The sequence below is a fragment of the Phocoena sinus genome, chromosome 16 (genome assembly GCF_008692025.1).
Source record: "Phocoena sinus isolate mPhoSin1 chromosome 16, mPhoSin1.pri, whole genome shotgun sequence".
NCBI classification, from domain to species: domain Eukaryota; kingdom Metazoa; phylum Chordata; class Mammalia; order Artiodactyla; family Phocoenidae; genus Phocoena; species Phocoena sinus.
In genome coordinates, this window is record NC_045778.1 from 24,170,779 (window position 1) to 24,197,696 (window position 26,918).

Consider the following 26,918-nt stretch of genomic DNA (forward strand, 5'->3'; position numbering starts at 1 on the left):
GGTGGTGTTTATAAAGTTTTTATTTTCCGTTTTCTTAAAAATAACATTTGATTTCCTTTATGCATGTGTGGAGTGTACTTGTTTCCTTAGGCTGAGTTAATAGGCAGATAAAGACAACACGAGGCGGGGTCCCCAAGTGGAGGCGGGGGGCAGGGGTGAATGTGAGGGGAGGGGGGGCACAGGGGAGAGGAAGAGGGTGGGGTGACCCACGGGACGCTTGAGTGCCCATCAATGCACAGACACAGTCTAACACTTTGTTTTTCGATTTTTTTTTAAGACATCTAAAATTACTGAGAGATACGATTTCAGCACTTTAAATATACAGACGGAAATTCAAGCACTTGGAACACAATTCTTAACTCTAAGCTCAGTTATTGCACGTAACACAGTTTAAGGAGGCTTCAGGCTATAAAGCAATTTGCTCTGCTTGGGACTTCCTCGGATGTCTCGAGTCTCCTTTGGCACCCCCGGTGTCTCTTCCCTTTGACCCCTGCCAGCCCACAGCCTCACGACGATGCTGGGGGTCAGTGGATTAGCCACCCATTCTCCCCAAGGGCTGCGGGGGAGGCTTTGGTGAAATGGAGGGTTCCCATGTTGATCCCAATGGACCGCCACCCACTCAGGTGAAGCTGAAAGCAGATGGAGCTCATGAGAGGTGAGCGGGTGGCCTGCCCACTAAAACCAGGCAGGCTGGTGTGAGGACAGAAGTGTGACCATTGGCCACATGTGGCCACAGCCCCAGGGGGACAACGGGGGGCAGTCACACCCCCTCACACTCTCATCAGCTTCACCTCCCTCCTCCTTCTTCCTGAGCTCCCACACCTCCTTTCCCATCGCCCTGAACCCTCTCTGAGTGGTCTCTCAAGGCACATTTTTTCCCTCCAACTCCAACCTGCCCCATCTTAGACGTGCCCGTCTCTCCCAGCACCAGTGGGTAAGGAGGCCTGGGGTGGCCAAGGGCAGCTCCAGGGCCAGGCAAGAAACTTCTCTGAAATTGTGGTCGAGCTCTTTCCAACACAGCCCGAATCCCGCTGCCTGCCTAAGCCAGGGGAGTGGGGACAGGACAGAGAGAGGACACCGAGAAGAGGGACATGGGAGGGGCCAGGTGGCAGACAGCTTGGTCAAGGACACACATCCAAGAAGCTGAGGAAGGACCACCCTGCAACCTTGCTCACAAGGAAACCTGCACCTTGTCTGACAAGAAGTGACTTGGAGGCCTTCAGCCCACTGGGCACAAGCTGCTTGGTCTAACTTTGCAGGGGGCAGGTGACTTGGTCCCAGAGAGTGGGGTGAAAAGCAGCGTAGGGGCTTCAGAGACAGGGCAATGCTGGACCCCTGAGTCCCACCAGGGTCTACTTCAGCGCCTTTTGCTTTCTCTCTACAACACATTTACAAGGTCACAAAAACGTGCACAACCAGAAGACCCAGAGAGGGCATGTGCCCCCAGGAGGGGAGGGCAGAAGTAAGAGGAGAGGGGCACTCCTCCCTCTCTGCCCCCTCCCCACCCCAGAACACCCCAGCATCCCCAACAGCCACACCCAGGAGACGGTTCCAGAAGTCTGAGCCAGGGCAGAGGGAAGAGACAGACACACTCCAATCCTAGCGAGAGCAGGAAGTTTCAAGTAGCTCTGAGAGGAGCTGTGCTCAGACAGCAGAGGGCTGATGTGAACCGGAATTTCCCTGAACTGAGCCGGGGACCAGAGGAAGGACTGGGACGACAGGAAGGGGAGAGGGGGAGACAGGCGAGGGGGATCTGGAACAGCGCGACACCTCAACAATCAGAACTGTGCTGTGGAATGAGAAGCGGTTCATGGGACTAACTGGAGTTTCATTATTTCCCCCTAGGGAGGGCTTGTAAGATGTGGATTCCGGGGTGGAAGTAAAGAATCCGGGGAGCCAGGCTGGGAGGCTTGCCCAGGGAAACTTACGACGACGTGGACCCCACACCCTGCCACCACCCAGCACGCAGGGCGCTCCTCCTCATCTCCTCATGTGCCAGGCCCCCAGGGACGGTCCCTAGGCTCGTGCGTGCGTGGGCGCGCACACTCACACACACACACTGCACTCACCACACACCAAAGGGCATCAGAGGCCCAAATCCAGGCAAGAAATTCTTCACCAAAGGTGTTAAAAAATTTGCTTCAACAGGGAGAACTGGATAGAGTAAGAAAAAAAAAAAAACAAACCTTGGGGCACTTTCTCATCCATGCTGGCTGCCACACGGTAAGGAGATTTGGGGGAACAGTGACGCATGGCCTCAGATTCTGGTTGCCCCGGACCTGTCCCCTCTGACTTTTCACAACCCTGAACACCTCAGAGCTTGAAAGGCCCTCCACTACAGCAGCCCTAGGGGACCCTCGAAGGGGACGGAGGGCAAGCCCGGGGGCTGAGAGGGGTGGGGCTGGAAATGGCCCAGGGGTGCCTCTCTCTTGAGGAGAGATGGGGAAACATCCTGGTCTCTGAGGGCAGAAGTTTGCAGCTTTCCACTGCTCCTCCTTCACAGGGTCTCAGGGACAATGCTTTCTGTTGGTCTGGATGGGAGGGGAGCAATTATTAAGGGGTCAGGGAGGATGTGGGTGCATACACACACCCCTGGGCAAGACCCAGGCTCTTCACCTGCAGCCTGATCCTCAGGTTCCTGGAGTGGGGGACCCCAGCAATGGAGACAGGGGAAGGTGTGGTCCTCCCTCAGAGCTAGGGGGAGCTCACCTGCATAACCACCACCCACTGCCCCTACAGAACAGCCCAGACCAGGCCCCTACCTGAGAGCCACAGAAAGAGGCCCGAGCTGTTCCAGGGCCTGGCATTCAGGGGTGTCCCATCTCCACTCCTAAGAGCTCTACCTGGATCTGCAAAGGCATACTCTCCCTGTCAAGCTGGCCCCTTCTCTTCCTCACATGGTCCACCCCTCCCCTCCCCAGCAGCTTGCCAAGGCCTTTTCCTCCCCCACCTCTCAGCTTCTGCCCCCAGCTCTTTCTCTGCCACCTCTGGTCACACTGGCTTGGGTTAGGAGGAGAGTCCAGCAAAGGGAAAGCGCTCACTGAGACAGGTGTCCCAGCCCCTCTCATCTGAGTCTGGTGGGCGTGTCACAGCCAAACTGGCCAGCATACAGCTCCCTGCCCTCCCTCCCCTCTGCCCCCAGGGATGGTCCCTAGGCCTCATCCCACAGGCCAGGGCTTGACTCCAGAAGGGAAAAAGAGAAGGGCAGGGGCAGGAGGAGGGAGGACTGACTGAGGAGAGGGTAGCAAATCAGGACAAGGAATCCCAGGGTGTCAGGGTGGGCCTGGATGGGGCTGGAGGACTGGCAACGGGGCATCTCATTTAATCAGCTTTGACCTTGCAGTGTGTGTATGTGTGTATTTTAAAACTAAAATGGAAAGAAAACAACTACAAGGAGGCCGAAGGGGCCTTTGGGTGACTCACTCTGCCAGTAGCAGTGTGGACCAAGGACACGTTTTTCAGTGCATGCCACACACACACACACACACACACACACACACACACACACTCTCACACACACACACACACACACTCACACATCCCGGCCATACATGCCACACACGTGCCATGCACACTTGCACATCGGGTCCTCCCCGTTGGAGCCAGGGTAGCTTCAGACTGTTATTTTCTGGATCCGTTCGCCATCTGCCTGCTCTGTCCAGGCCTCTGCTGGCCTGTCTCCCCGGCCGTCAGCACCCTGGCCTGCCCCAGCGCCCCGCGGGCCATCTACCAGATGTAGCCTCCATCATCCGCCTCGCCAGCCTCGCCCTCCTCTTCCGCCTCCTCGCCTGCTTCCTCTGTCTCCTTCTCCTCCTCGTCCTCCCAGCCGACACCGCTCCCAAAGTCCCCTGAGAAGCCCACGATGTCGTCTGTGAGGGGAACAAGCCAAGGGGCAGGTTAGCATCCTGCTAGCAGGAAACCTTGCCACACCGAGCTGGGCCTCTGGCGGCCGTCCGGCCCTTACCGCAGTCAGGGCTCCCGTGCGTGCGGGTGCCCGTCAGCTCCAGGCCCAGCTGGTCCACACACCAGCAGTCGCCGCTGCTCTGGTCGCACTGCATCTTCCGGTAGTAGCCATCCTCGTCACAGCTCGGGATGAAGACTCCTGAATGGGGCACGCCCCGCAGGGTCAGAGCAGGGGCCTCGGGGTGTGGGCTCTTCCCAGAGGTGGCCCTGGGACCTTGGGTTCACAGGGGCCCAGACCCCACCAGATCCCAGCCAGCGCAGGTACTGACCACCCAACAAGCTCAGACGTCCAGGGTTGGACGTCAGCATTTATTCCAGCTTGACTGACCAGAAACAAGAAAACCTGCCTTTCTAAACCACCTGCTCAGCCCCTACAATGGCTCCCATCTGCCTCCACAGTTCCCAAGCCCTGCAGGACGGCCAGTGTGACCTCGTTGTGCCAGACACCCTCCATCCTACAGCTGCTCCTCTGCCTGGCTGTCTCCTGCCAGCAACGCCAGCTTCTCCTCCCAGCCGTCTGATTCTGACCTGCCCTCAGGCTGCTCCTCTGTTCACTTAACAGACACCGGCTGACATCCCCACTCTGGGGCCCCAGTGATAGACTCTGCCCACGTAGTAGGGGTGAGATAACATAGAAATGTTAACACCAGTCACCCCAGGACATGTGCCCTAAGGCCCAGGGCAGGGGAATGCAGACCAGAGAGGATTGCTTCCAGGAGGAAGATCCTGGCTTCCTGGCAGAAGTGGCACTAGTGCCTGCCCCCAAAGGCCACTGGGTTCTCAGTCAATACGGCTTTGCAGGGAGGTTCCAGTGTTTGGTTTCATATGTGCCGGTCTCACTGCCCAGTTAAAGGCCAAGCTGCACCCAGGAGCTATAAGGCCCCATGGGATCTGCCCCTCGGACCTCTGTCCCCTCTACCACCACGCTCAGCCACACGGGTCCTTTCTGTGTCCCAAGAACGTTTTCCTGCCCTCAGCACTGCTCCTGGCTACCTCGTTCTCATCCCTCAGTTCTCCTCTTGAACACCAGCTCCCCAGAGAGGCCTTCGCTGACCCCAGGCTGACTTCTGTCCACTGTGCTCTCCCTCAGCACCTCAGCTACATACAGGAGCCACAACCTGTCGCTCTGTCTTCCTGGTGTGTCACCTTGTGGGTTGTGTTTCCCCAAGTAGCACGTGTGCTTTATGAGGCCAGGGACCACTACTGTCTTGCCCATCAGTTCTGATCTAGGCTGGGTTTGCTGTTGTCTCTCCAGGGCTGGCACTCAAATGTTTGCCGAGAACACGAGCATCTGCTATGGGCTTTGCACACACCCTGGCTGAAGTGAATTGAACAGAGAGTTCTAGGAACCTTCTGTATCCCTACCTCCAGTCCTGGCAGGAATGGGCACAAAATTAGTGTTTAAAACACACTTATTGAGGGGCTGGTTGGGAGACCTTTCCCTACCACGAGGATAAAGACAGGAGGGAGTTTCCCTCTCCTGTCTTCCTAAGCCAGGGCCTCCTCTGAACTCAGCATCTTCCATGATACCCAGTGGCTAGAGCCTCTGGGCCTCAGAGGGACCCCGGGGCACCTGACTCCTCCTCTGAGCCGAGCCCAGCCCCCTCACCTGGCTTCTTCTTGGCAGCCTCCTGGATCTGGATACGCTCCAGCTCTGCCAGGCAGGGGGGCTCTGCAGGGAGAGAATCAGCCTCTGATGGGGGCTGTCCCATGGTGCCGATGGGACTCACTGAGCCCCCTCAAGGCTTAGAAACCCAGTCAGAGGGCTCTGCAAGATGAAAATACCCAGGACCTGACACAGGGCTGCCCCACAGTGGGAGGCACTGATCCTTCTAAGGGCTCCAAAACTGGCACAGGGGCTCTGCCAGATGAGAACAACCAGGCTCCAACTGGGAGAGGCTGTTCCATGGCTGTGGGATGTGCTGAGGCCCCCCAAGAAGCCCAGGGGTATCTCTGAGGGTATTGGCCACTCATGGGATGGGTAAACAGGATTCAGAAGAGGAGGTGAATGCACAGATTCCCCAGGGTGAGAGGGCCCGGGGGCAACATAAGACTGGAGGGAACATTAGATGGAAGCCTGAAGATAACTGGCAGCCAAATCTAACTTGTCTGTGACCTTGAGAAGTCCCCTAGCCCTTCCCAGCGGGGGCCTGGCTGTCTGTAAAATGAGAGCAGCTCCCAGCCTCCTGCCCAAGAAGGCTACTATACAGAATGGACAGCACGAGCTCCAAAGGCCTGGGAAGTAAAAGTGCTGGAGCTGTGCAGAGAGAGCAGGAAGGCTGGGCAGTTATGGGCAGTAAAACTGGTCAAAATACCCCACACTGGCAGAGGGATTTGTGATTTACATGGTGCTCTGCACCCAGATTTTCTCACTTCATCTTCACAACAGTCTCTGAGGTATCGTTATCTCCCATTCAGATGAAGAAACTGAACTCGGAAAGATTCAGTTGCCTGCCCAGCGTCCCACACCAGCTATGGCGGAACCCTAGAGGAAGACCCAGCCTCGGGCCACAGTTGCTGTATACTCCCATCACACGACCACAGTGGGGACCAGGCCAAACACCAGGGGCAGAGCACAGGCTACCCCACCTCTGGCTGGTCAGCTGAGCTCTCGGAACCTCAGTTTAACCATCGATGTTGGTTATTCACTTGGCCTAGATGATCTCTAAGCACACGTCCTGCCCTGGCTCAGGATACATAAAGCTGACAAACGACGCTATATCTCTAAGGCTAATGATCACAGGCATAATCACATATTTGGGGCAAGTACTGTGAGATGGGCCTAAAGGAGGAATCACTGAGAAGCCAACCTAGCTTCAGCTTCAGGAACCCTGAGCCCCTTCCAAGCCCTCTGAGGGGCCCTAGAAATTTTACATGTGTAGTTTTTAATACTCTTCCTTAAAGCAGGCCTCCGAAAGTGCATAAGCTTCAGGACCCACAAAATCCACCTTGGAGCCTGCCGAGGAAGGGAGTTCAAGTGCTGGCTTCCCTGGGCTCCATGAGATGAGGTGCTGAGAGAGTGCAGGAAGTGGGGGAGCAGGAAAAGGGCATGGGGAGGTAGCCACCCCAACTCCCAAAGACAGCCTGGAGCAAGGGGCAGAGCCCGCACAGCAGGGCCGGGGGCCTGGGGCCCTGGGAGGGGCCACACTCACTCTCCCTCCAGAAGCAGAAGCACCACTCGGCGGTAGAAACACGGCCATCCTTGTAGGTGTCGCAGGAGTTGAAGAAGGGGCGGATGCAGACCTCGTACTTGTCCAGGTTGACGGCAGCCAGCTCCGTCTGGTCCAGGAAGAGGTCGGCACTGGTGTCCAGCTTGGAGAACATCCAGCCAATGGAGTCCTTGCAGCTGGCCCCCAGGCTCTTGTCCAGCCCTGGGGAGAAGGCCACGGTTCAGACCTGCTCAAGGTAAATCGCTCCATCCATCTGTCCATTCATCCCTCCACCTCTCTGTCAGCCCCAGCCCTCTGTTCAGGGTCAGGACAGCTCAGAATCCAACCATGGCGTTGAGAAATTCAAGAATGGCTGAAGGCCCATCCCTCGGCCTCTGCCTAGGACTGCACCCAAACCAGTCAAAACCCTGTTTTGAAAGCCCTTCAGGGAAAATAATTCCTTACCTTCCCTTGGCTACCCATTTCAGGGTTTAGCTTCCTTCCACTCATTTTAAGAAGTTCCTCCTGTTAGCTATCCCAAATCCCTCCTGTCTGATCAAGCCTCCCTCCCCTTGTTCTGAGGTTTAGGTTCTTTTAGGGGCTCAGGGTCTGGCAGGAAGGAGCAAAAGTGGGTGCTCCCCAGTGCAGCCAGGTGGCCCAGTGTACCCCCGTCCCCCCATCTCCCACCCTCCTCCCCTGCAGAGCAACCAGCTCCTGTACCACTGGCCAGGTGGGCCCCACTGCTGGCTGAGCCGTTCTGCTTGGAGTTCTCATGAAGGAGCTGGAACCAGTCCCGCAGCCGATCCCCCAAGTCAGCCAGGTCCTGGCCCGTGCAGGTCTCTGCAGTCGGCAGAACAGGGAGAAGGGGGTGGAGGGTGAAGGTGGGGTGGAGCAGCAAGCATGGTCTCAGCTGGGGGTGCTGCCCTACAGGCCTGGAGGCTGGGCAGTGGGATGCCAGAGGGAAGGGGAGTTAGAAATCAGAGGCTCTCTCTCCTCCTCTCCCACCTTCCTCCTCCACCTCACTCCCTAGCACTAAAAACACCCAGCGCAGTCTCCCTGGGATGAGGCCGGGGCCCTCCTGCTCCATGTAAACCAGACCTCCAGACCCACAGGTCCCTCAGGCCTGTCCCTGTCTTTGCTACTTCTCCTGAAGGAGGCGTCCCGGGGCCCTGGCAGTGAGCCGCCTCCCACCCCTTGCCTGGCTGCGGCCCAGCACTCATTACCTGGTTTGCCACCTGTGGAGGAGGTGGCGGCCTGCTCCGTGGGGCAGGGGCAGGGGCCCTCGCATCTCACCATCAGCTGCTTGCTGCTCAGGCATGCCTGCTGCTCCAGCTTACACTGCACAAAAAGAAAGGTCGGGCTGGGTGACGGGGACACTGCTAGGGGCACCCTCCAGCCAACCATGGCAGCCACATCTGCCTTCCTCCTTGGAGATGGGAGAGACAGACCCACGAACAGCCTGGAGCGGCCCTCCTAATCCCCCTGGAGGCCACAGGTGTACAGTGGTCAGGGGCAGCAGGCCCAGGAAGCGGGGGGACTCAAAGGCTCCCAGGAGCCCCACTCCGCACCAGCCTGCCTCTCTGCACAGTTGTCCTTCCCAGGAAACCCCCATCCCCTCACCCCCACTCACCCACCCCTCCTCGCCCTCTTGGCCTCTCCTCTTCCTCCCCACAGTCCCTTGGCCCCTAGGTAAGCGGCTGTGGGCCCCTCCCTCATGGCCTTCCCACAGTCACCTCCATGGGCTCTCTTGATAACAAACAGCTACTGGCTACTGAACATCTGCTAATTCCCTGGCCTTTACAGTTTCCAGAGGGGTTCATCCATTCCTCGCCCTTCAAGTGTTTTCCCCTGGTTGTGTCTGTTTTCTCCCCATGGGATGACCGCTCATGGAAGCGGGCCCTCGTAGCATTTTACAACGTGACCTCACCTGGCCCCCGACAGTTCTGTGAGGGAGGAATTGTGTTTCTCGTACTCAGCAGAGAACACGGAAGCTCAGAGAAGCCCAGTGACTCAGCCAAGGCCACGGGGCTGGGCTGGAAGCCAGACCTCCCGATGACCTCCACCTCCCCACAGGGCAGCACTGGGACCCTCAGACCACAGCCTCCTGCCCAAACCCTGCTTTGCCCTCAGGTGGTGTGACTCAGCGCTCTCCTTCTCTCTCTACCAGCTCCGCCTACATCCTCTGTACCCCTCCTCCATGCAGCTTCTGCCCCTTTGCTTATTCTCTCTCCCTGCCTTATTCTCCCTGGGTGACCTCATCCCCTCCCCAACGTCAATCATCACCCACAACGGGTGACTCTCAAATCTGCATCTCACCCCAAAAGGGTTCCTAAGCCCCAGAACCCAACTCCAGCTAACAGTCCATGCCCTCCAGACACCAAGCAACTCCTCACAGCTAGCAGAAGCATTCACAATTAGAACCCGCATTTCTAGGGTACTTTAAAGTTTATAAAATGCTTTCACAAATACTGTCTCATTTAACCCTCACAAAAATCCCATCAAGTTGGAATTCATTCACCCAACCACTGTTCCCTCCCACATTGTCGTCTCACGGAGGATTACTTCCTCCTGCCCCAGAATGCCTGGTGCTTGCTGGTGAACCATCCTGTCCACGTGGACATCCACCCATGGGAAGATTTCAACCCCCAGCACCTAGACGACGGAGCTCCTTCCTTCCATTGCCCTCCATACTTTCATGAGGCCCTTTCCTCACTTACTCTGACTTGCAGTTACCGGTCTCCTCCAGGCCCCAGCCCCCACCTGCACCTGCCCGAGGTCAGGGGCAGGGTCTGGCTCAGACTCCTGGGCTTGGTGCCCCTGCTGTGGTCGGCCACGCTGAATGCGCTGACAAGTGCATGTGGCCCCACAGCAGTACTGGGAGCCCCACAGAAGGCCCAGCTGAGCTGTCCTCTCTGCTCCCTGCGGACTCCAGTGCACCCCACCCCCACCCCTCCTGGGGCCAGGGCTTCTCACCACTGAGCTGTAAGTGTGGCCATCAGAGCCGCAGACGGAGGCAAGGTGGGCCATGTGACAGGGCTTACACATGTTGTCTTTGTTTCCATGTAGTTTCAGGGCAGGCTGCTTGATCCTACAGGAGGAGCAGAATGGGAGGGCACAGGGGTGGAAGCAAAAATGAGAGACGGACAGGGCAAGGGAGGTTTCAGGAGACTGGTTCCAAAAAGAAGTTGCTCTTGGTGATCTGTAGTAGATGCAGCTGCCTCCCTGCCCCTGCCCACCTCCCATCACCCCCAGCCAGACCCTCTTCTAGCTCATAAAGGTGGAACCAACAGGGCAGGGTATAGACCCCCAGCTTCCCCTTTCCAGCAGGGCCCTCAGGTTGCAACTCCAGGCCCAAGTGTAAGATGTAAAAGGGACTCACACTTGCGTAAGGGGTAAGACCAAATCAAAGATTGCAAACTGATGGCCCATGGGTCACATCTGGCCTGTAGGATCATTTTGTTTGACCACCAAGGGTTTTTGTTTTTAATTGGGTTATTCATGAACATTTGCAAAATGGAAGAGTTCACATAAAAAACCCTGGATTTCTGGCCTAGTTAAAATGGAAGATATGGGAGTCCTGGTCCTGCATTTCCACAAGGCCTGGGCTCACCAGAGTGGTCTGTCACCAAGCTCTCTTCATGCATTTACATTACCTGCCGGGCCCCTACAGGCATCTAAGATTGCAACCCCAAGTCTCCGGTCTCTGATTCTATGATTAAGGAGAAAGGGAGGGAAATGGGACCTTCTCCAGGGGGTCTTGGAGTCAGGCAGGGTCTTGTCCTTGGGCTGGAGCTAAGGCCTCAAATGCCCCTCACTCCTTCCCTCCTCTAAAAGCCTCAGAAGCTACAACCTTAAATATTTCATGAAGTGGCTCCATGTCAGAGCTGGAAGGAACCTCAAACTATCTGGGCCAACCTATTTGTCTTACGGATATGGACACCGAGGCCCAGAAGGGAAATGTGCTTTTCCCTGGGTCCCACAGTTTGGTGTCTTATCTCATACAGTGTGGTGGTTTTGAAATATGTCCACAGATTCTTTGACACTCCTCCCTTCAAAACATGGAACCTAATTCCCCTCCCCTAGAGTGTGGCAGTACTTAAGACTCGCTCTTAACAAATAGAGGTGGCAGAAGTAACAATGTGTGACTTCTAAGACTAAGTCATAAATGTGGCTTCCTCCTTGCTCTTTCTCCCTTGAATGACTTGCCTTACAGGAAGCCAGCTGCCATGTTGTGAGGACACTCAAGCAGCCCTATGGAGAGGTCCCCTTGACTAGGGCCAACAGCCAAGTGAGTGAGCTTGGAAGTGGATCCTCCAGCCTGAGTGCAGCCTTCAGATGATGCAGCCTCAGCCAGCATCTTGACTGTAACCTCCTGACAGTCCCTAAGCCAGAACCATCCAACAGAACCACATCTGATTCCTGACAGAAACTGTGTGAGATAACACACATTTGTTGTTTTAAGCCACTAAGCTTTGGAGTAGTTTGTTCCGAAGCAAAAGATAACTGATCCTCTCCTATGTATTAGTTAAGCCCTTGCTCTTTAAGCAAACCCCCTCCAGGCCTCCCACCTCCCCAAGGCCCTCACCTGTGCTCCAGCTTCTTGCGGCTGATGCACATTGCCCGCTGGTAGCCCTGGGCAATGCACACTTTGTGACGGCTGCACTTCACCTTCTGGCAGGGGTCCTTGGTGGTATCCAGGGCTGCAGGGACACAGAGTTAGGACACAGGTCACCTGGGACTCAGTGTTAGAGAGCCCAGGAGCCCCCAGCCCCACTTCTGAGCTGGGAAGCCCCTCTCTCTATCAGCCCTTGATAACCAGAGCTCCTCGGCTTGGAAATTCCATCCCCATTTGGTCTGGCTCCCCAAGGAGCCTCCAAAGCCATGATCAGGACTTGCCCTCTGGTCTCAAGTCCTCATGGGTGTCAGTCACCTTCCCCAATGTGGGAGGGGCATGTTACCTTCATCTCCTTGCTGACTGTCTTCCCAGCTCCTGATGTAGTCGTCCTAGGGAAGGACAGAGCAGGTGAGGGAGAAGGGAAGGGCTAAGATTTACATCCTAGAGCCGAAGTTCAACTCCAGGGCCAACGAAGCCTGGGCCACTGCTTCCGCATGCCAACTGCCACCATCCTCGTGGTTTCCCAGATGACCCCTGTCCACCCAGGCCCTGCCAGCTGCCTCCCCCAGACCTCGATCCCCCTAAACCCATGTCCAGAATCTCTTCCGGCCTCTCCCCTATTCCCCTATCTCCTTATTCCACACCCCCCATCCCACACTGGATGACGCAGGGGAGGAGAAACTGGGGTGAGTGTGCAAGTGGGAAGAGAAGAGAGTGGGGTGTGTAGCTGCAGACACATATGCAGTGGAGCCCCAGGCAGCACTCACCTCTACCTCCTGGGGATCAGCAAGCAGCAGCAGGCCACGGGAACCGGAGCAGGAGGAGAGAGGGAGAGACGAGTATTTTAGTGTGAGGCCTACCCTCAGACCATGTGGTCAGGGTTCCCCAGGCCTCATCACGTGACTGTGGATGCTGGGCAATGGTCTTTGATTGCTACCATCCTCTGACCTCTATGGCCTCCAACTGGAGAACAGTACTCCTATGTCTTTACAAAAGAGAGCTTGAGGCCGGGGCCCGCTCAGGGCTGGCCTTAGGAGCAGTAGAGGTGAGGCCCATGGCTTTAAGGGTGAGGCCCCATCCCTCTACTTCAGGCCCTGAAGCTGGTCCCAAAGGAACAAGCCCTCACCCCACCATCAGGACAGATGTCTGAGGGGCCCATACTGCCTGGGAAGTGATTCTCATGCCTATGCCCTGGCTGTTCCAGAAACACCCTCTCTCCTTCTACCAGGGCCCCTCCCTTCCTAGGCAGTCCCCTCCCCTGACACCTGTTTTTCAGTCAAGGTCTGACTTGCGTGCAGAACTCAGATGGTGCACTGAGAGAAAGGGGGACCATGGCCCCTCCCAACAGCTTACTCAGTTACCATCGTCCAGCTGCAAATCCTCAGACTCAGAAGATCCTGAAAAGGCCCTCTGAGGTCATCTGTCCCAGCCTCTTCTATGTGCAGGAGAGGCCGGGAAGTCCAGAGACAAGAAATGACCTGACCCAAGTCCCACCGTCTCAGAACCCAGGTCACCCAATGCCCAGCACAGACCTCTCTTCTGGATACCGCACACTGTCGGGCACCCAGGGCACACGGGAGCTCTCTCCTCACCCTCCTCTGGCTGCAAGTCCCTCCCCTGGGCCTGTGGACCCCGCAGTGGCCAGAGGCAGAGCAGCTCCCACCCAGCCTAGCTTACATAAAACCCCAGCTCTTCTGGTTTCCCCACTTTCTCCTGTGGGGTGGAGGCAGCAGCTGAAAACCAGTAAACAGCTCCCAAGGTGCTCCCAGTAGCAGCTCTGCCAGGCAGGCGGGAGAGGGCTTCTCTGGACTGGAGGCTGGCAGTGCCAAGGAGCCAGCTGCCGGCCTCCTCTGCATGGGGCTCCAGGTGCTGGAGGACAAGGGGCAGGAGAAGCCACGTGCAGCTGCCTCCTCGTCGTGAATCCCACCCAAGGATCAAAACTATGCAAGGATGAGGGCAGAGGCCACACTGTGGGGTAGGGGTGGGAAGGGACCAGACTCCTGTCAGGCCTGGGGAAGAGGGCATGGGGGTCCTGCACCAGAGGGCACCCACAGGGCCTTGAAAGCCCAAGGGCTCTGAGGCCTCTGATGTGTCCCCTGGAAGTTGACAAGCATCAGGAACAGGCAGGGGCAAGAGTCCTTATCAACACAGCCTCCTGGGCAAAGGCCAGAGAGGGGCCATGCTGATCAAGCAGTTGGCGTCAGACCCAGGTAGAGCACGCTGGGGTCAGGTGCAAACCTGAGTGTGTGCTTCTGCACACACACACGTGTGTGCATTCATTTGGGTCTTCACACGTGCACACTCATGGGCGTGTGTCCCAAAGCACCTGTGTGTGCAGGCATGCGTGTCCTCGTCTGTGAGCATCTGTACCCATGCACACACGTGAAGCAACAGTGTGTGCTGGGTGTTCGTAGGAAAGGGCACTTCAAGACAGTTCACCCAATGCCAGTTGGTTTTTATCTAGAAACTAAGTAACAACCCACATATGTGTCCAAGCAGCCAAGTGTCCTGCAGTCCTTGGACCCAGGAGCAGCAGGAGGAAAGCCACAGGAGGGGCTTCTGGAGAACCTGGCCTGGGCGGCCCCCTGGACACTCAACAGACCAGCCCAGGTTACTGGCTCAGGCACCCACCCAATTCCACGGGACGTGGCTGGAACCCTCTTGAGCCCCTGGGCAAGCTTCTAAGAAGACCGCCAGGCAGCCGACAGGGAACTGCGGCATAATTTCCCTTTATGCCAGGGCCAAAGGAACCTAGCCCAGACCCAGCCCTTCTTCTCCAGGAACTCATCAGGGTGGAGGGGTCCCTCACCTGGTGTCCACTCACCACAGATGGGAAATGAGGCTGAGCATGGCCAAGTGGTGGAGGCCAGGGTTACAAGTTGGGGCAAAAGTAGGGACTGGCCTTCATGGAGTTGGGGTCTTCACATCTGCTCCATCATCCTCTGGAAGGGGATTGGGCATGAGGTTGTGAAGAGGACGGGGCAAGTGGCTTGTGTGAGTCACCTGCTTTCAACCAACAAGGTCTGTGTGCCCCAGAACCCACCCACAGCTGGACTGGAGCAGGGAGGGGTGTTAGCCGAGGGCCCTGACACCTGCTCATTCTCCCCCTCACTCTGGACCTAACCTAATGCCTTAACCTCCAACCAGGCTGTGAGCAGAAGCCTTTGGGACTCAGAACAAAGAAGGTTCTCAAAGGTCAATACCAAAAATTTCTGATTAGAAATCCAGGGGGGAGTGGGCTGGGGGAAGAGAGAGTTCAAAGAAAGGGCTATTTCATCATCCAGCTGCTTTGCGAGAGCCCTGGTGGGGAGCCATCTCCACCCACCCCAGCCCAAGTGAGGCTAAGACTCCCCCTGATTCAGGATACAGGGATTGAGCCCCTTTTGTATACAAGGGTTGCCCTGGGTTCTAGCTAAGCTCCTTGTCTCCACCGTGGTGGATGAGGTTGAGGGAGGCCAAAGTGGTTCTGGATCCCAGGACCCTCAGTTCCAGGAGAATAGGAGCAGCCAGCCAAAGAGCGGGATGAGGGGGAGAGAGGGCCCTGGAGTCCCACAGAAGCCCATGCTCCCTTACCAGCGTACCTCGGGCAAGCACCTCGGCCTGTAGGAGCTCAGCACCTAACTCCTGGACCGCTCAGAGATGAAAGGAGATGGTATCTGAAGGGTGCCTGGTGTCCACAAAATACTCAACAAATAAAAGCTGTTATAGCAGAAGAGACCAGAGACTTCAGGTGGAAAAAATGGTGGAGGGACAGGAAATGGGCAGGGAGAGGCCACATGAGGGGCCCCTGCAAATGGAGAAGAGAGTGGTCACCACTGGGAGAGCTAGAGACCAGTGGGGTGTGAGGAGAGTCCTGTCCACTCCACCTCCTGCTCTCTCTCCAGCCTGCCTTCCCCTCACCATGCCCACTGGTCCCACCCTAGCAACCCCAGCCTCACTTACTGCAGGGTCTCCTCTGGGCTCTCCCTGACCCCGCCCATCTTCCACACCCCTGCAGCCACAGGGATCTGTCTAGAAGATAATTCTGATCATGTTTCTCCCACCTTAAAACCCTTTGCTAAATATATAGCTTGCTCTTATTTTGAAAAAAAAATGTTTAAAGATGATTAGGTAAAAAGCATTCATATCAAAATGTTAACAGTAGTTTCCTCTGGGGGAGAGGAGTAGAGAATCTGGGCATCTTTCTGCTTTTTTCCAAGTTTCTAAAATTTCTAAAATGAACATGTATTACTTTTGTAATGAAGGGGGAAAAAAACCACAATAAATATTATATTTAAAAACCCTCACAGGGTTCCCTGTCACCTACAGAAGAAAGCCCATCTTCTCTGAGTCTCTTCCTGTCCCCATGTCCTTCCAGTGGATGTATCACTCTGGCCAGGCCTTGGCACAGCCTTCTTCCCTCTCTGGAATATATGTTTGCACCCAGCCCCTGAACTTCTATTTATCTTTCAAAACCTGGCTTTCACACTTCATCTTCCCTAACCTCGCCCCGTATCTAGTTTTCCTTCAGGTGGACTGCACCTAGTAGAAGTTATTATTGCTCTGGTTACACCAAGCAATGCCATTGCTTCTGCCCTATTTAGGTGGCCAGTTCCTCGAGGGCACAGACCATATAAAGTTCACCTTTCTATGCCCAGCACCTAGCAATAGTAAAAATACACTAATAATAGCTAACATCTTTTGAGCAATTACTATGTGGCAGGCATTGCGCTATGCACTTTGCACTCATTGGCTCATTTTACTCTTCATGAGAATTTAAGAGAAAATCACTATTATCATCCTATTTCTCAGGTGATAAAATTGAGGCTTGGAGAGGTTAAGTGACTTATACAGGATCACACATCAACAGCACAGCAGAAGAGTATTGGTACCCCTAGAACTGGGATTCCAGAATCTGTGCCCCTAACCAGGACCCTGTATTGCTCCATAAATTTTCGCAGATAAAGAAAGTCCCAGGCCACGACTGGACCCAGGAGGCCCAATCCCAGCCCATGGGTGGTTTCTCCCACCACACCAGCTCTGCTCCAACCCCTAGGCAGGGAGTCTTGTAAGCAGAGTAGAGAGACTGGCAGTGGTGGGGGAAGACACCTGGGGGCCCCCCTTCTCCAGGCATTTCCAGAACCCTCTTCACCCGCCCCTGGTACGGCTGGTTTGGAGCTAACCCATCTCCTGCTTTGATCTCAGCAGCTCAGCCCGGTTGCCATGGAGACAGGGCCCACTGTGCCAAGCTGGGGGAGAAACGGCAGTGAGTGCGCAAGCCTAGTCGGGCTTAGGGGGCACATGCTGGGTGTTTCCAAGCGCTGTTTACTTCCTGTCATTTTAATTAGCACCCAAATCACCCGCTCACTTCACAGCTTGAATTAACCCAATCTCCCCCAGCCTCTCCATCTGGTGGGGAGGATGGGACACAGCAGTGAATCACGCAGAAGAGCAGCGCCCCAGGGCTAGAAACTACCTGGGCAAATCTCCACCTGCCTCTTTGCAGCACCGTGTGATGGAAAGACTGACACCCCCCACCCTCGCCCTGGCGTGGAATCAGGGCACTGGGTACTGGCCTGGCCTCTGACTGCCAACAAGACTGTGGCCTAGAGAGCCTTGCCCTCACTGGAGCCCCTTCCCTTGCCTATAAAGTAAGGGTGACTCCCTTGCCTTCCTCCCTGAGCTGCGGAGGGACCCAGTGCGATAACAGCTGTGAGAGCACTTTGTAAACTGTGAAGCTCTATACTTGCAAAACTCACGAAACAGGAGCACTGAAGCTGGGTTCTTCGGCACATACGGTAGGAGTCTGGGGGACAAGGTGGACAAGAGGCACTTCTGGGTCTCACAGTCACAAGGAGCCTCAAACGCAGACTTCTGACGTCTCCAATTGAGGCGCTACAGCCAGAGGCACACCGACAGGACCGAAAGATGTGCATCATGAGACTTTAAAGAAACCATAACTTCTGTAACCCTATTATGGCACTTCTTCATTTCTTAATAGATCGAGAACCTCTAAAAATGGAAGTGGGCCAGGCCTCTCTCAACCTCTGAAAGGCCCCGTAGCCAGCATTATTTTGGCCTCATTCCTCAGGCGAGGGAACCTCTGATGCAACCCAGTCCACTGAGAAGGCCCAGGAGTGGGGAACTTGTAGCTGGGGGCTCCTCCTACCTCTCCCTGCAAAGAGCCGGGGAGCACAGAGGGAAGGACCCAGACAGGAACAAGCAGGGGTGAAGTGGGGCCCGCCTGGCTCCTTCTCAGCTGAGGCCTGACACCCCTGTCACAGGCCCAGGCAGAAGGCATCTTGAGGGGGCGGCACCCTCCACATGGAGGAGGCTGGGAGGGGGGCAGTCATTAAATATTTGCCCCTCTCTCAGAGGGAGCGGCAGAGGCTGTTAGGTCTGGACAAACAGACGGAGTCAGGCATCTGGCAGACTCCCTGCCTCCCACCTCCTCTCTGCTCAGAGGAATTTCCTTGGAGGACAAAAATGTGCTTATCACTGCCAGCATGCCAGGAGCTCCACCTGGCCTCAGGTATGCCCGCGCTGACCCCCATCCCCACACTCCGCGGGGCCTGAGCTCTCCACAGCTCCAGGGGCATCTCGGCCCCAGTCTTTGGGTTTCTGGTTCAGGCAGTGGCCCCAGGGGTCCATAGAGGGCAGAGAACAAGAGAGAGGTATAGGGGAGGGTGGGCCTGGAGTTCTGTTCTGAGCTGCCTCAGGACCTCTGTTTCCTTTCTGGAACATGAGTGGGGGGCAGGATTTAAATCCCAGGGATCTCTGAGGAGGGCCAGACACTGGAGCTAAGGAAACACAGACATGGGGTTGTGAAAGAGCACATGGGCTTGGGTGTGCTCGGTTCCTTTATCTGTAAACCGTGGAGGCTCAGTGCTCAGTGCTTAATGCTGCTGAGGCTCCGCAGTTCTGCTCCCCCCCTCTCCTAAACTGAGAACTTTGAGAAGAGGGGAAAAGGAGCCTGAACAAGTTCAGACTCTTCCACGTCCTCTAACCTGTGCAAGGGAGCAAGGGATCAGGGAAGGAGCCAGCAGCTTGCGTCCAAGCAGGAGTAAGACACTGGCCCAGCCTGGCTTGTCCTTCCTGCTGTGTGCAGCCTTGACCTCTTCTCAGATGTCAGAGAAGAGAGCCACAGGGGCAGGATGCCCTGCCTCAGGGAACCTGGTCTCCACCTGAGGAAGCCCTGTGCTCACCCACCCACAGGTCTGATGGGTGGGTCACCTGCTTGGTGGGCCCACTGAGGTGGGGGGAAATTTTGAACCCCCTACTTCCCAGGAGAAAGGGGAAGGCTGGCTGCAGCCGGGTCCAGGCCCACAGACACAGGGGAGAACAGGGAGGCCTGCGGGATAATGTTCCTTCACAGTAGTATGTACTCCCTTATCCTACAAATGAATCATTGGAGTCAGGGTGCCGGGGTTCTAGTTGTGACTATGCCAACCTTTCAGGGTCCAGAAAGAGGAAGAGCTCACCCCAAATAGTCAGCGTGGCTCAGCCCCAGCTCTCCCTTTGCCCTCTACCTCCTGAATCCATAGTGCTGCTCCCTGGGAAAAAGAGGGAGGGGCTCAGAGGACAGGTGAGTTGAGACCCTTCCTGCCTTTCCTATTCCACGGTGCATATACTTATACTGAGCACCTACTGTGTGCACAAAAACCCCATGCAATGCTCTGAGGACAGGGTGGTAAGGTCACAAAGCAGTCTATCCCCAGACCCTACCCTCAGGGACTTACCTTGGGAGGAATGTGATAAACACCAGCAGGAGGACTCTTGAGATACAAGCCCACAGCATAAGTGATGATGCAAAGCAGCACCAACATGTGCCAAATGTGTTTATGACCAATAAATGCTGCAGCAACCCCGAGGAAGGGGCTACACATACAACTGAACACTGGCTGAGTCCTCAGGGGGTCAGAGGCTGCGACATTTCAAGAATCACATCACCCTACAGCTTGCAGCTGGGCCTGGGTCTGCCCGCCAAGGTTAGACACATTTTCCCTGTCTATAGCCCTAAGAAGACCCACATTACACTTACAAGGGAACCTACACAGCGGCAGTATGGCCATCCTCAGCCTGGTGTTTGCCCCAGGATGCCATTAGGCCTCATTTCTCAGGTTTCTTGGTCTCTGGTTAATACATACTCAACCCTGACCTGGTCACAGATACCTCCTCAGGAGCAAAAAGAAAATCCTTTTCCTAAACCCAAAGTCCTGCTGCTCAGCTTGTGGCAAGGGGGCAGTTGAGGGGGGTGGGGGATGTGTGCAGGTGGAGGGCTGTGGACGGGCTCTAGCGTCATCTTCCGGAGTCACAGAATGACAAGGGCTGCCTTTTAAACCAAGGGAAAAATCAAGGGCCAGAAACTGGAAGTGGCTCCCCCAGGGAGGAAGACAAGCTGAGCACCCTCCCAGGGCCCTTGGGGCGGGCTCAGGGTAGGATAGAGCTCTTCCACTCCTCCGGACAGCCCTCTGACCTTCTGGAGAATGGAGGGGGTGGTGTTGGCTGGCCATCCCCTGCAGACTGCCTGGAAGTTGAGAGGAGACTCAGACGGCCTCTCTAGGCAAAGAGTGCTCTTCTCTCCCTCTCTTCCCAAGGCCTGGAGCCCCACTGGGTGTTCAAGAGTCTCTCACTGCACTACACTGCTCTGGGTGACGCCAGCCCCTCCAGCGTGGGAGTGGATTTGAACCCAAAGTGGAGGTGGAAGAGGAGGAGGACAGGGCAGGACCCAGCCTCCCATCCCCAAATCCCAATGATGGAATCCATCCTGACCCAGTTTGGGGTTCTTCTCACACACCCACACTTATCCACGAACACCTGTGCAGCTCATTCCCACACTTGCACTGGTTCAGCAGTATGGGGTGGGGAGAGGGGAGGGGTGGTAACAAGGGAGGCCCTTTGTGGCTGAAACTTGCTACTGGCCTACTTGGTGTTCATAAAAACATGAGAATCCTAAGTAGCCAGCAGGCGACGTTTCCCTGGGCCAGACCCCAGGTTCATGGTGAAGCCACAGGCCTAGAGGAGGTGCTCAGATCTGCAGTGAATGAGCGAATTAGTAAACATACATTGGTGTCATTCTCATGGAGCCAGAGGCATGGTGTGGGCTAGCCCCAGAGACACTGATCCATCTGGCGGTTTTTCTATGGGGTTGGAGTTTCTTTCTATATTACCTGAAATGGATGCCCCCCAGCCCCCTGACAAGATGTCTTCATGTTCACGTGTCCGTTTCAGTCTCCTAGACTGAAACTGAAGTTCAGAGAGGTTATGTGACGTACCTGGCATAATGTTGCCAGGCAGTGGCAGAATCAGAACCTGAACCCAGGCCTCATGCCTCTCCTGGGTAGAGAGCTGCTCTGGAGGGTCGCTAGGCCAGGCTGGTGGCAGGCTGCCAAAGACACTGAGAGCCTTGGCCCCCCCCTTCCTAGGAGGTGCTGCTCCTGCCCAGGCATCCTTGAGCCCATAGGGCACAAGCCAGGGTAGACTCTTCTTTTCCATCTCCACTAAGGGTTAGGCTTAGAGTTCTCTAAAAAGCAAAGTTGAGTTAGAGGACCTGGGTTCAAATCCCAGCTCTGCTGCTTACTTGCTATTTGACCGTGGATAAGTTACTCAGCTTCTCTGTGCCTCTGTGTCCTATATAGGGTGGAATATAAAGTAATGGTAACTATCTCACAGGTTGTTGGAGGGCACAAGAGGCCACAGGGATAAAGTGCTGACTGCAGGGACTGGCAGATGTAAGCACTCCCTGCAACCAGTGATTCAACACGTGCTAACTGCATGCCTCCGGGGTGCCCAGCACTGTGCTGGATCCTCATAAGTATCATTAAAATGTAATGGAAGTGGGGTACAAAGCAGAGAAGAGCCAAGAAGAAAAAGAACGGTCAGTGCTGTCCAGCCAGCTCTTGGAAGCTGCCAGGAAGAATGCTGTGTAATGGGCCTGTCTCCTCTCAAGTGTCCATCTCTATCTACCAGGCTCTGGATGTTCTGTTCCAAAGACTGCGGTAAAATCCACCCACTTCTGCAGGGAGTGAATTCGGAGATAGTAGCACTAGGGAGCAGGGCTCCAAAAAACCCAGGCCTGCACAGAGCAGGGCACAGCTAGATCCCCATCTCCTCTGACTTGAAATTCCCTCCTCCCGGCAGCAGGGCAGAGATCTCTCCTGACACATGGGAGAGCCCCGCGCCCACTGGAGGGGAGGATTACTCTGCCAGTAAATCCTTCACAACACCCCACTAATAATCCTAGTGCTCAGAGGAAGAATGCTAAGCTGAACTCCCCACTAACCAGCTCAGACCAATTCCACACTGGAGCAACGGCCCACGCTTTCCTTCTCTCCTTCCTTCTCCTGACCACTTCGACATGATTCTCTCAATCTCCCCCCTCAATTCAGTCCAACCATTAAATGGAGACATTTCCCTCACCCACACTATCGACTCCTTGATCCTATTCCCCAAGAATATTCCACTCCCCCTGCTTGCTTGCCTCCCTTCCACTGAGGCAGAGTGGGGGCCCTGCACCATTTTGTGACTGATTATCAACAAGGTTCTGGCTCCATCTGGCAATGCCTCAGAGGTTCAAAAGAAACTCCTACCTCTCTTTTGAGAAGCGAAGGAGCATATTTTCAAGAAAGCTTGCCTGATGAAATGTACATAAAGCCGATGCTACTGGGCCCAGCTAGAGGGCCTTCAGTCCTTAGGGTGGCAAGTGGGGCCTCTGCTAACAGGGGAGGAATGAGAACTGTCTGCAGTCCTGGCAGAGCCCCTGTGCATGGTCTGTGCACTGCACAACTCCAGGGGGCACCATTCACACCATGGCACCCCTAGAGTTATGCAATGCAGTGGCTCTGAGCTAGCAGCCTCCTGCATTTCTGCAGAAGCTGCCAAAGGATCCCTATAGCCAGGTCCTCCTGCCCACCCTTCCTTGTCCTCCTTCTCTCCCTGACCCCATTCTCCTATACCCAGGGCTACCTTAAATGGGGTTTTAGAGGAAAACTACCCTATAAATGCCTGAGGTCATGCAAACCAACACATGCTTTTAAGTTTTCCATGAATCCTATGGGGGCAGGTCCTGCAGAATTTCATTCTGGTGGCTTTTTTCTGATGAGCATGGGAGGAAGGGGGAAGTGACTGGCATCAGTACAGGGAGACAGGTGGGCAGCCCTGTGCCAGGGGTCATGCAGTCAGTCATCTATCCTCACCCACAGAGTTGGCTATTGGAAGTCAGTGGAAGGGAGGTGGGTAGGAACCTTTTGTTTTTAAACCTGTACTGTTCTGATTAAGCATTTCTTTTCCCTCTGACCTTCACTAGGCCCATTATGGAAGATCAAACTGCCAACGAGTCAGAGGGAGGCCTGGACAAGTGACACATGGATTCAGGATGGGCCAGCCTGCTGCCACGCTCTCGATGCTGTGGCCGGGCTGCTTCCCAGGCAGCGGCAGGAGACTGCAGCTAATCTGTGCTGGGCCTGCAGGGGACGTGGAAAAGGTCTTGCTGGAGCTCCAGGCTCCTGTCACTGGACCAGCCGTGGGGTGGTGCAAACCGCCCACTCGGGCCCAGGCCACTCAGCCCTGAGGACCAGGCAGCATGCGAGTCCTGATGAATTACAACCTACCAGTTTGACTTTGGAGATAAACAGTCACTTGTTTCAGGGTAACAAAAAGATGCATATTTCTGCCTGTTTCCATCATGTGGCTGGAAATCATATGAAGCATGTGTGTTTTAAACACATTGCTAAGGAACTTCTGGATGCACACAATTTAAGATGAGAAAGGTCACGGTGTGGCCTGTGTTATACTAGGTGGGTCTGATGAGAGAATCTGGGGAATGAGGGGCAAGAATTGGGGTCGTAGGAGAGGTTTTCTGGGGACAGGGTGTTGGAAAGCACCAGATCGCGGGGTACCATCGTTCCTCTCCTCCGGAGCATCCGGGCGCATCCAGCACCTCACACCCCTGCCCGGACCCTTCTCTGGGTCCCAGCCACGCCCTCTGCCCTCCCCTCCTCACTCCTACTTCCCCTTCTGCGAACATGGCAGCCTTCAGTTTCCCCTCTGATCTACAGGTGCCCGTAAACAAAGTGCTGCAGCGACGCCCGCTCCTCCGCAGCCGCCTCCCCACCCCCCTACCCGGCAAAGTCCGGCACAAGGTTAAGCCTGGGTTCCATCGGGCGTCCCCGAAGGGCTCCCATACCCAGCTACTGGGCTCTCCCCTCTGCTTTTCAAGTCCACTGGGCTAGGAAGTCTTCCCTCCAGGTTGGAGCTCCCCAACTTCTGGGCCGCGCTCCCCCGTGAAAGGTTGGTCCTGGAAAACCAGCCTCCATTAGTGTTCGCGTCCCTCAGCATGGGGACCCCAGACCTGGCTCTGGGGGCCACCCAGAGGTGGCCTCCGGTATTTTCACTGCCTTCACCAGCCCCCCCATCACGGACACGCCTTTCACCATCTCGCCTTAGGAGGACTGCTAAGAGCGCCCCCCGACCCCAACTCAAAGCGCCAACCAAGGGCCCTGTCCCCTTCTGTCTCTCCTTTACCCAAAGCCCAAGATGGGAATAGAAGGCAAGCGCAAGACGATATTACTGTCCCTGACCGGCCCCACCCAGACCAGCCCCTTCTGCAGTGGCCCGTATTTGGAACCTGCAGCATCCACCCAGGGGGACACCTGGGGATGGCTCACCAAAAAAAAAGAGGAGCAGGTCGGAGGCCCAGGCAAAGCCAGGGTCCCCGCCCCTCCCTCCCTACTCCCCTCCGCCCCCTTCCCCCCGCCCCACTGCAACCCGCAACCCTCTCCGCACCCAGCCTGAAGGGGAGACCTCGTCGCTTACGCACGCCCCCAGAGTAACTCCTCGCTCTGGGAGGGTGTGGGACTGGGGGTCCCAAGACCGCCAGCTCCTGGGCTGGGGAGTACATGAGGAGGGGTCTCAGGAGCCCGGTGGGTGCTCGTTGTTTACTCTTGGTGCAATTAACCGGCTAGGCTGCGGGAGCCTGTGGCTGCGACATGCAGCCGCCACTCCCAGCCCCAGGGTCTCTGCTCCAAAGCTCCCTCCCCAAACCCCCAGCCCCAGCCCTCGGCCCTCTCAGACCCGCAGACTCACGTCTCGGAAGCGGTTCCAGTGCTTGATCTTGCCGCTGTACTGCGAGATGGACGACAGCCATTGCTCGTCCTCCATGAAATTGCCGGGGGTCTCGCCCTCCTTGAGTCTTTTGGCGTCGCCTTCGGCCAGGGTAGCTACTGTGAGGAGCAGCAGCGGCAGCGCCAGCCGCCCGCAGTCCGGAGCGCGCATCTTGGTCTGAATTCGACCTGAGGTGAGGGGGTGGGGGTCTTGACTTCTGCAGTATTTTAATGTCCTTCTTCCCACCCCGCAGTTGGGGGAGCAAACGCCGTCGTCTTCCTCAGCCCTCCTCCTGCGGTCTGACTCCGGTGACAGACGGATAGTGGGTCGCAGCTGAAATGTGACCTGGTTAGGAGATGCACTTGTCTGAAAAAAAACCCAGCGCCGGACGTAGAGAGGAAGAGAGAATCAGAGAGGCTGCGCCAGCAGGGGCCGTGTCTGTAACTGTAGCATCAGCATCACGTTTGACATCATCATACCTGGTTTAAAAAAAAAAAAAAAAAAAAAAAAAAAGGAGGGGGTAGATTTCAAAGGGAAGCGCTAGATCAGAGCGCCAAACGCCAGCCATCCGCTGCCGCCGCAGAGCCCAGCCCAGCCCAGCCCAGCACTTAGGGAGTTGCAAACCAAGGAATCTAGACCCGGAGATGTCCCTGCTGTCTCTCCAAGGCTGGAGAGCAAGAAGGGTGCCGGGTCTCCTCAGGGAAGATGGGAGTGAGGAAAAGACGAAACTCTCTGGTTACAAAGCCAGGCTCAGGTGTCTAAAAGGGAATTTGGCCACAGACACTCTTTCTCTCCCCTTGCCTCCCACCCAGAGGGGCCTGTGCCACAGCCCTGACAGCTGGCTTCCTGCGAGTTATGGCTCTACAGTAATGGGTGGCTTCGTTAAGACAAAAGCCATATAACAACTGGCTGCCTGAGAACTATTGCCCAGCCCCACATGCTCTTTTCAAGGCAAGGCCTGAGCACTGAATAGCTGGTAAAACAGAGGCAGATGTCCTCCTCCCCAAGCAACTGTTTAAGGGCTGTCACCCTTTTTGTTAGCTCTTCTTAGGGCAACCCTAAAAGGCAAATGTCTGGCTATGTCATCTGCCTTGAAGTAAATTTGAAAAAGGCACATTTGCTATGGTTTTGACTTCAGTTGATTTTAATAAGCCACTGGGGAAAGGGGTGTGGGGAGGCTGGGTTTGTTTGAGGTGTTTAAGTTTTTGTTAAAATTGTGATCCTTATCATTGCCTTTAGAAATGTGTTGACATACACATTTCTGGGCACAGTCCCAGGATCAGAGCAGAAATGGGGTGAGGTTTACATCACAAATAAATTAAAGAGGAAACAGATAATCTGACAGGACAAAACATATTAAACTTTTGGGACCCAAGCCCTAGATTGTGTTTTTATTTAAAAAAACAAAGAACTTGGCTGCTGTGATGTTAAAAAAAAAAAAAATCAAAGGCAATGAATAACATGATCTTAATCAGTAGGAAAGAAACACAGGTTGAAAGGTTCTTAGTCACCCTGAGTCTGGCTTGCCTGGGAATTCTGAATGCATCAATGGCTTGGGTTGGGGTCCCTTGGGAAAACAGAAAACAACAACTCCCTTTCCATGTTTTCTTTTTCTGTGCAGTTGGATTTAGAGGTGGTGCTGCAATGAGGCCCTGGCCATTGATGTCTACATCTCACAGTAAATAAAGCAGGCTTGCCTTGCCCAGTTGTACACAGCCGCAGTGTACAACGGAAGAGCAATCTGTTGTCATATAGACTGGGGATGGAATCCCTCTTACTAGCTGCATTCTTGGGCAAAATACTTAATCTATCTTCTATCTATAAATTAATGATACCACCCATCTCAGAAAATTGCTGTGAAACCCATGCAAAATTACATACTAAGTGCCTGGGCATAGTGAACATTTTTGAAATGTTAGGTCTTCTTCCCTCAGGTTGGGAAGAGGTAGCTATGATGTCCCATAGTTCTGAATACGTACTAACATTTGCTAACTTTTTCCATTTCAATCCTCATCTTTTAGCAAACCTAATTACATGTCTCCAAGACATTGAGGAGGTAGATCCTAGATGTCACATCTCTCCCATTGTAATACTATCTTATGAAGTCCCTG

General features: G+C 55.2%; 2 protein-coding genes across 5 annotated transcripts in view; both read right to left on the minus strand.

Annotated features, from left to right (window-relative positions):
* On the minus strand, positions 1–25,163 carry SPOCK2 (SPARC (osteonectin), cwcv and kazal like domains proteoglycan 2). Of its 2 annotated transcripts, XM_032607275.1 has the most exons (11): positions 24,790–25,159; positions 12,495–12,503; positions 12,071–12,116; positions 11,698–11,812; positions 10,086–10,200; positions 8,336–8,450; positions 7,833–7,952; positions 7,116–7,334; positions 5,573–5,635; positions 3,965–4,102; positions 1–3,869 (listed from the first exon to the last, which is right to left on the minus strand). In XM_032607275.1, exons 1-11 carry the CDS (start codon positions 24,976–24,978, stop codon positions 3,727–3,729), a joined length of 1,272 nt encoding a protein of 423 aa, XP_032463166.1. In that variant the 5' UTR covers positions 24,979–25,159; the 3' UTR covers positions 1–3,726. The 2 variants fall into 2 exon arrangements, with proteins under 2 accessions (XP_032463166.1, XP_032463167.1); XM_032607276.1 differs by lacking the exon at positions 12,495–12,503 and having other exon boundaries at positions 24,790–25,163.
* ASCC1 (activating signal cointegrator 1 complex subunit 1) overlaps positions 25,159–26,918 on the minus strand; it is a 106,005-nt gene continuing 104,245 nt past the window's right edge. For 2 of the 3 annotated variants that reach the window (XM_032607281.1, XM_032607280.1), the window contains one exon: positions 25,159–25,286. In XM_032607281.1, coding sequence (XP_032463172.1) covers positions 25,216–25,286 — 71 coding nt within the window. In that variant the 3' untranslated portion in view covers positions 25,159–25,215. The remainder of the gene's footprint in view (positions 25,287–26,918) is intronic. The other variant, XM_032607278.1, reaches the window with a different exon arrangement.

Coding starts and splice junctions, on each gene's coding strand:
- SPOCK2 (XM_032607275.1), bottom strand. CDS start 24,978: ATGCGCGCTCCGGACTGCGGGCGGCTGGCGCTGCCGCTGCTGCTCCTC. Junction 8,451..10,085: donor GCCACACTTACAGCTCAGTG/GTGAGAAGCCCT, acceptor CTTTTTGTGCAG/TGTAAGCTGGAGCAGCAGGC. Junction 7,335..7,832: donor TGGGGCCCACCTGGCCAGTG/GTACAGGAGCTG, acceptor CCTTCTCCCCAG/GGCTGGACAAGAGCCTGGGG.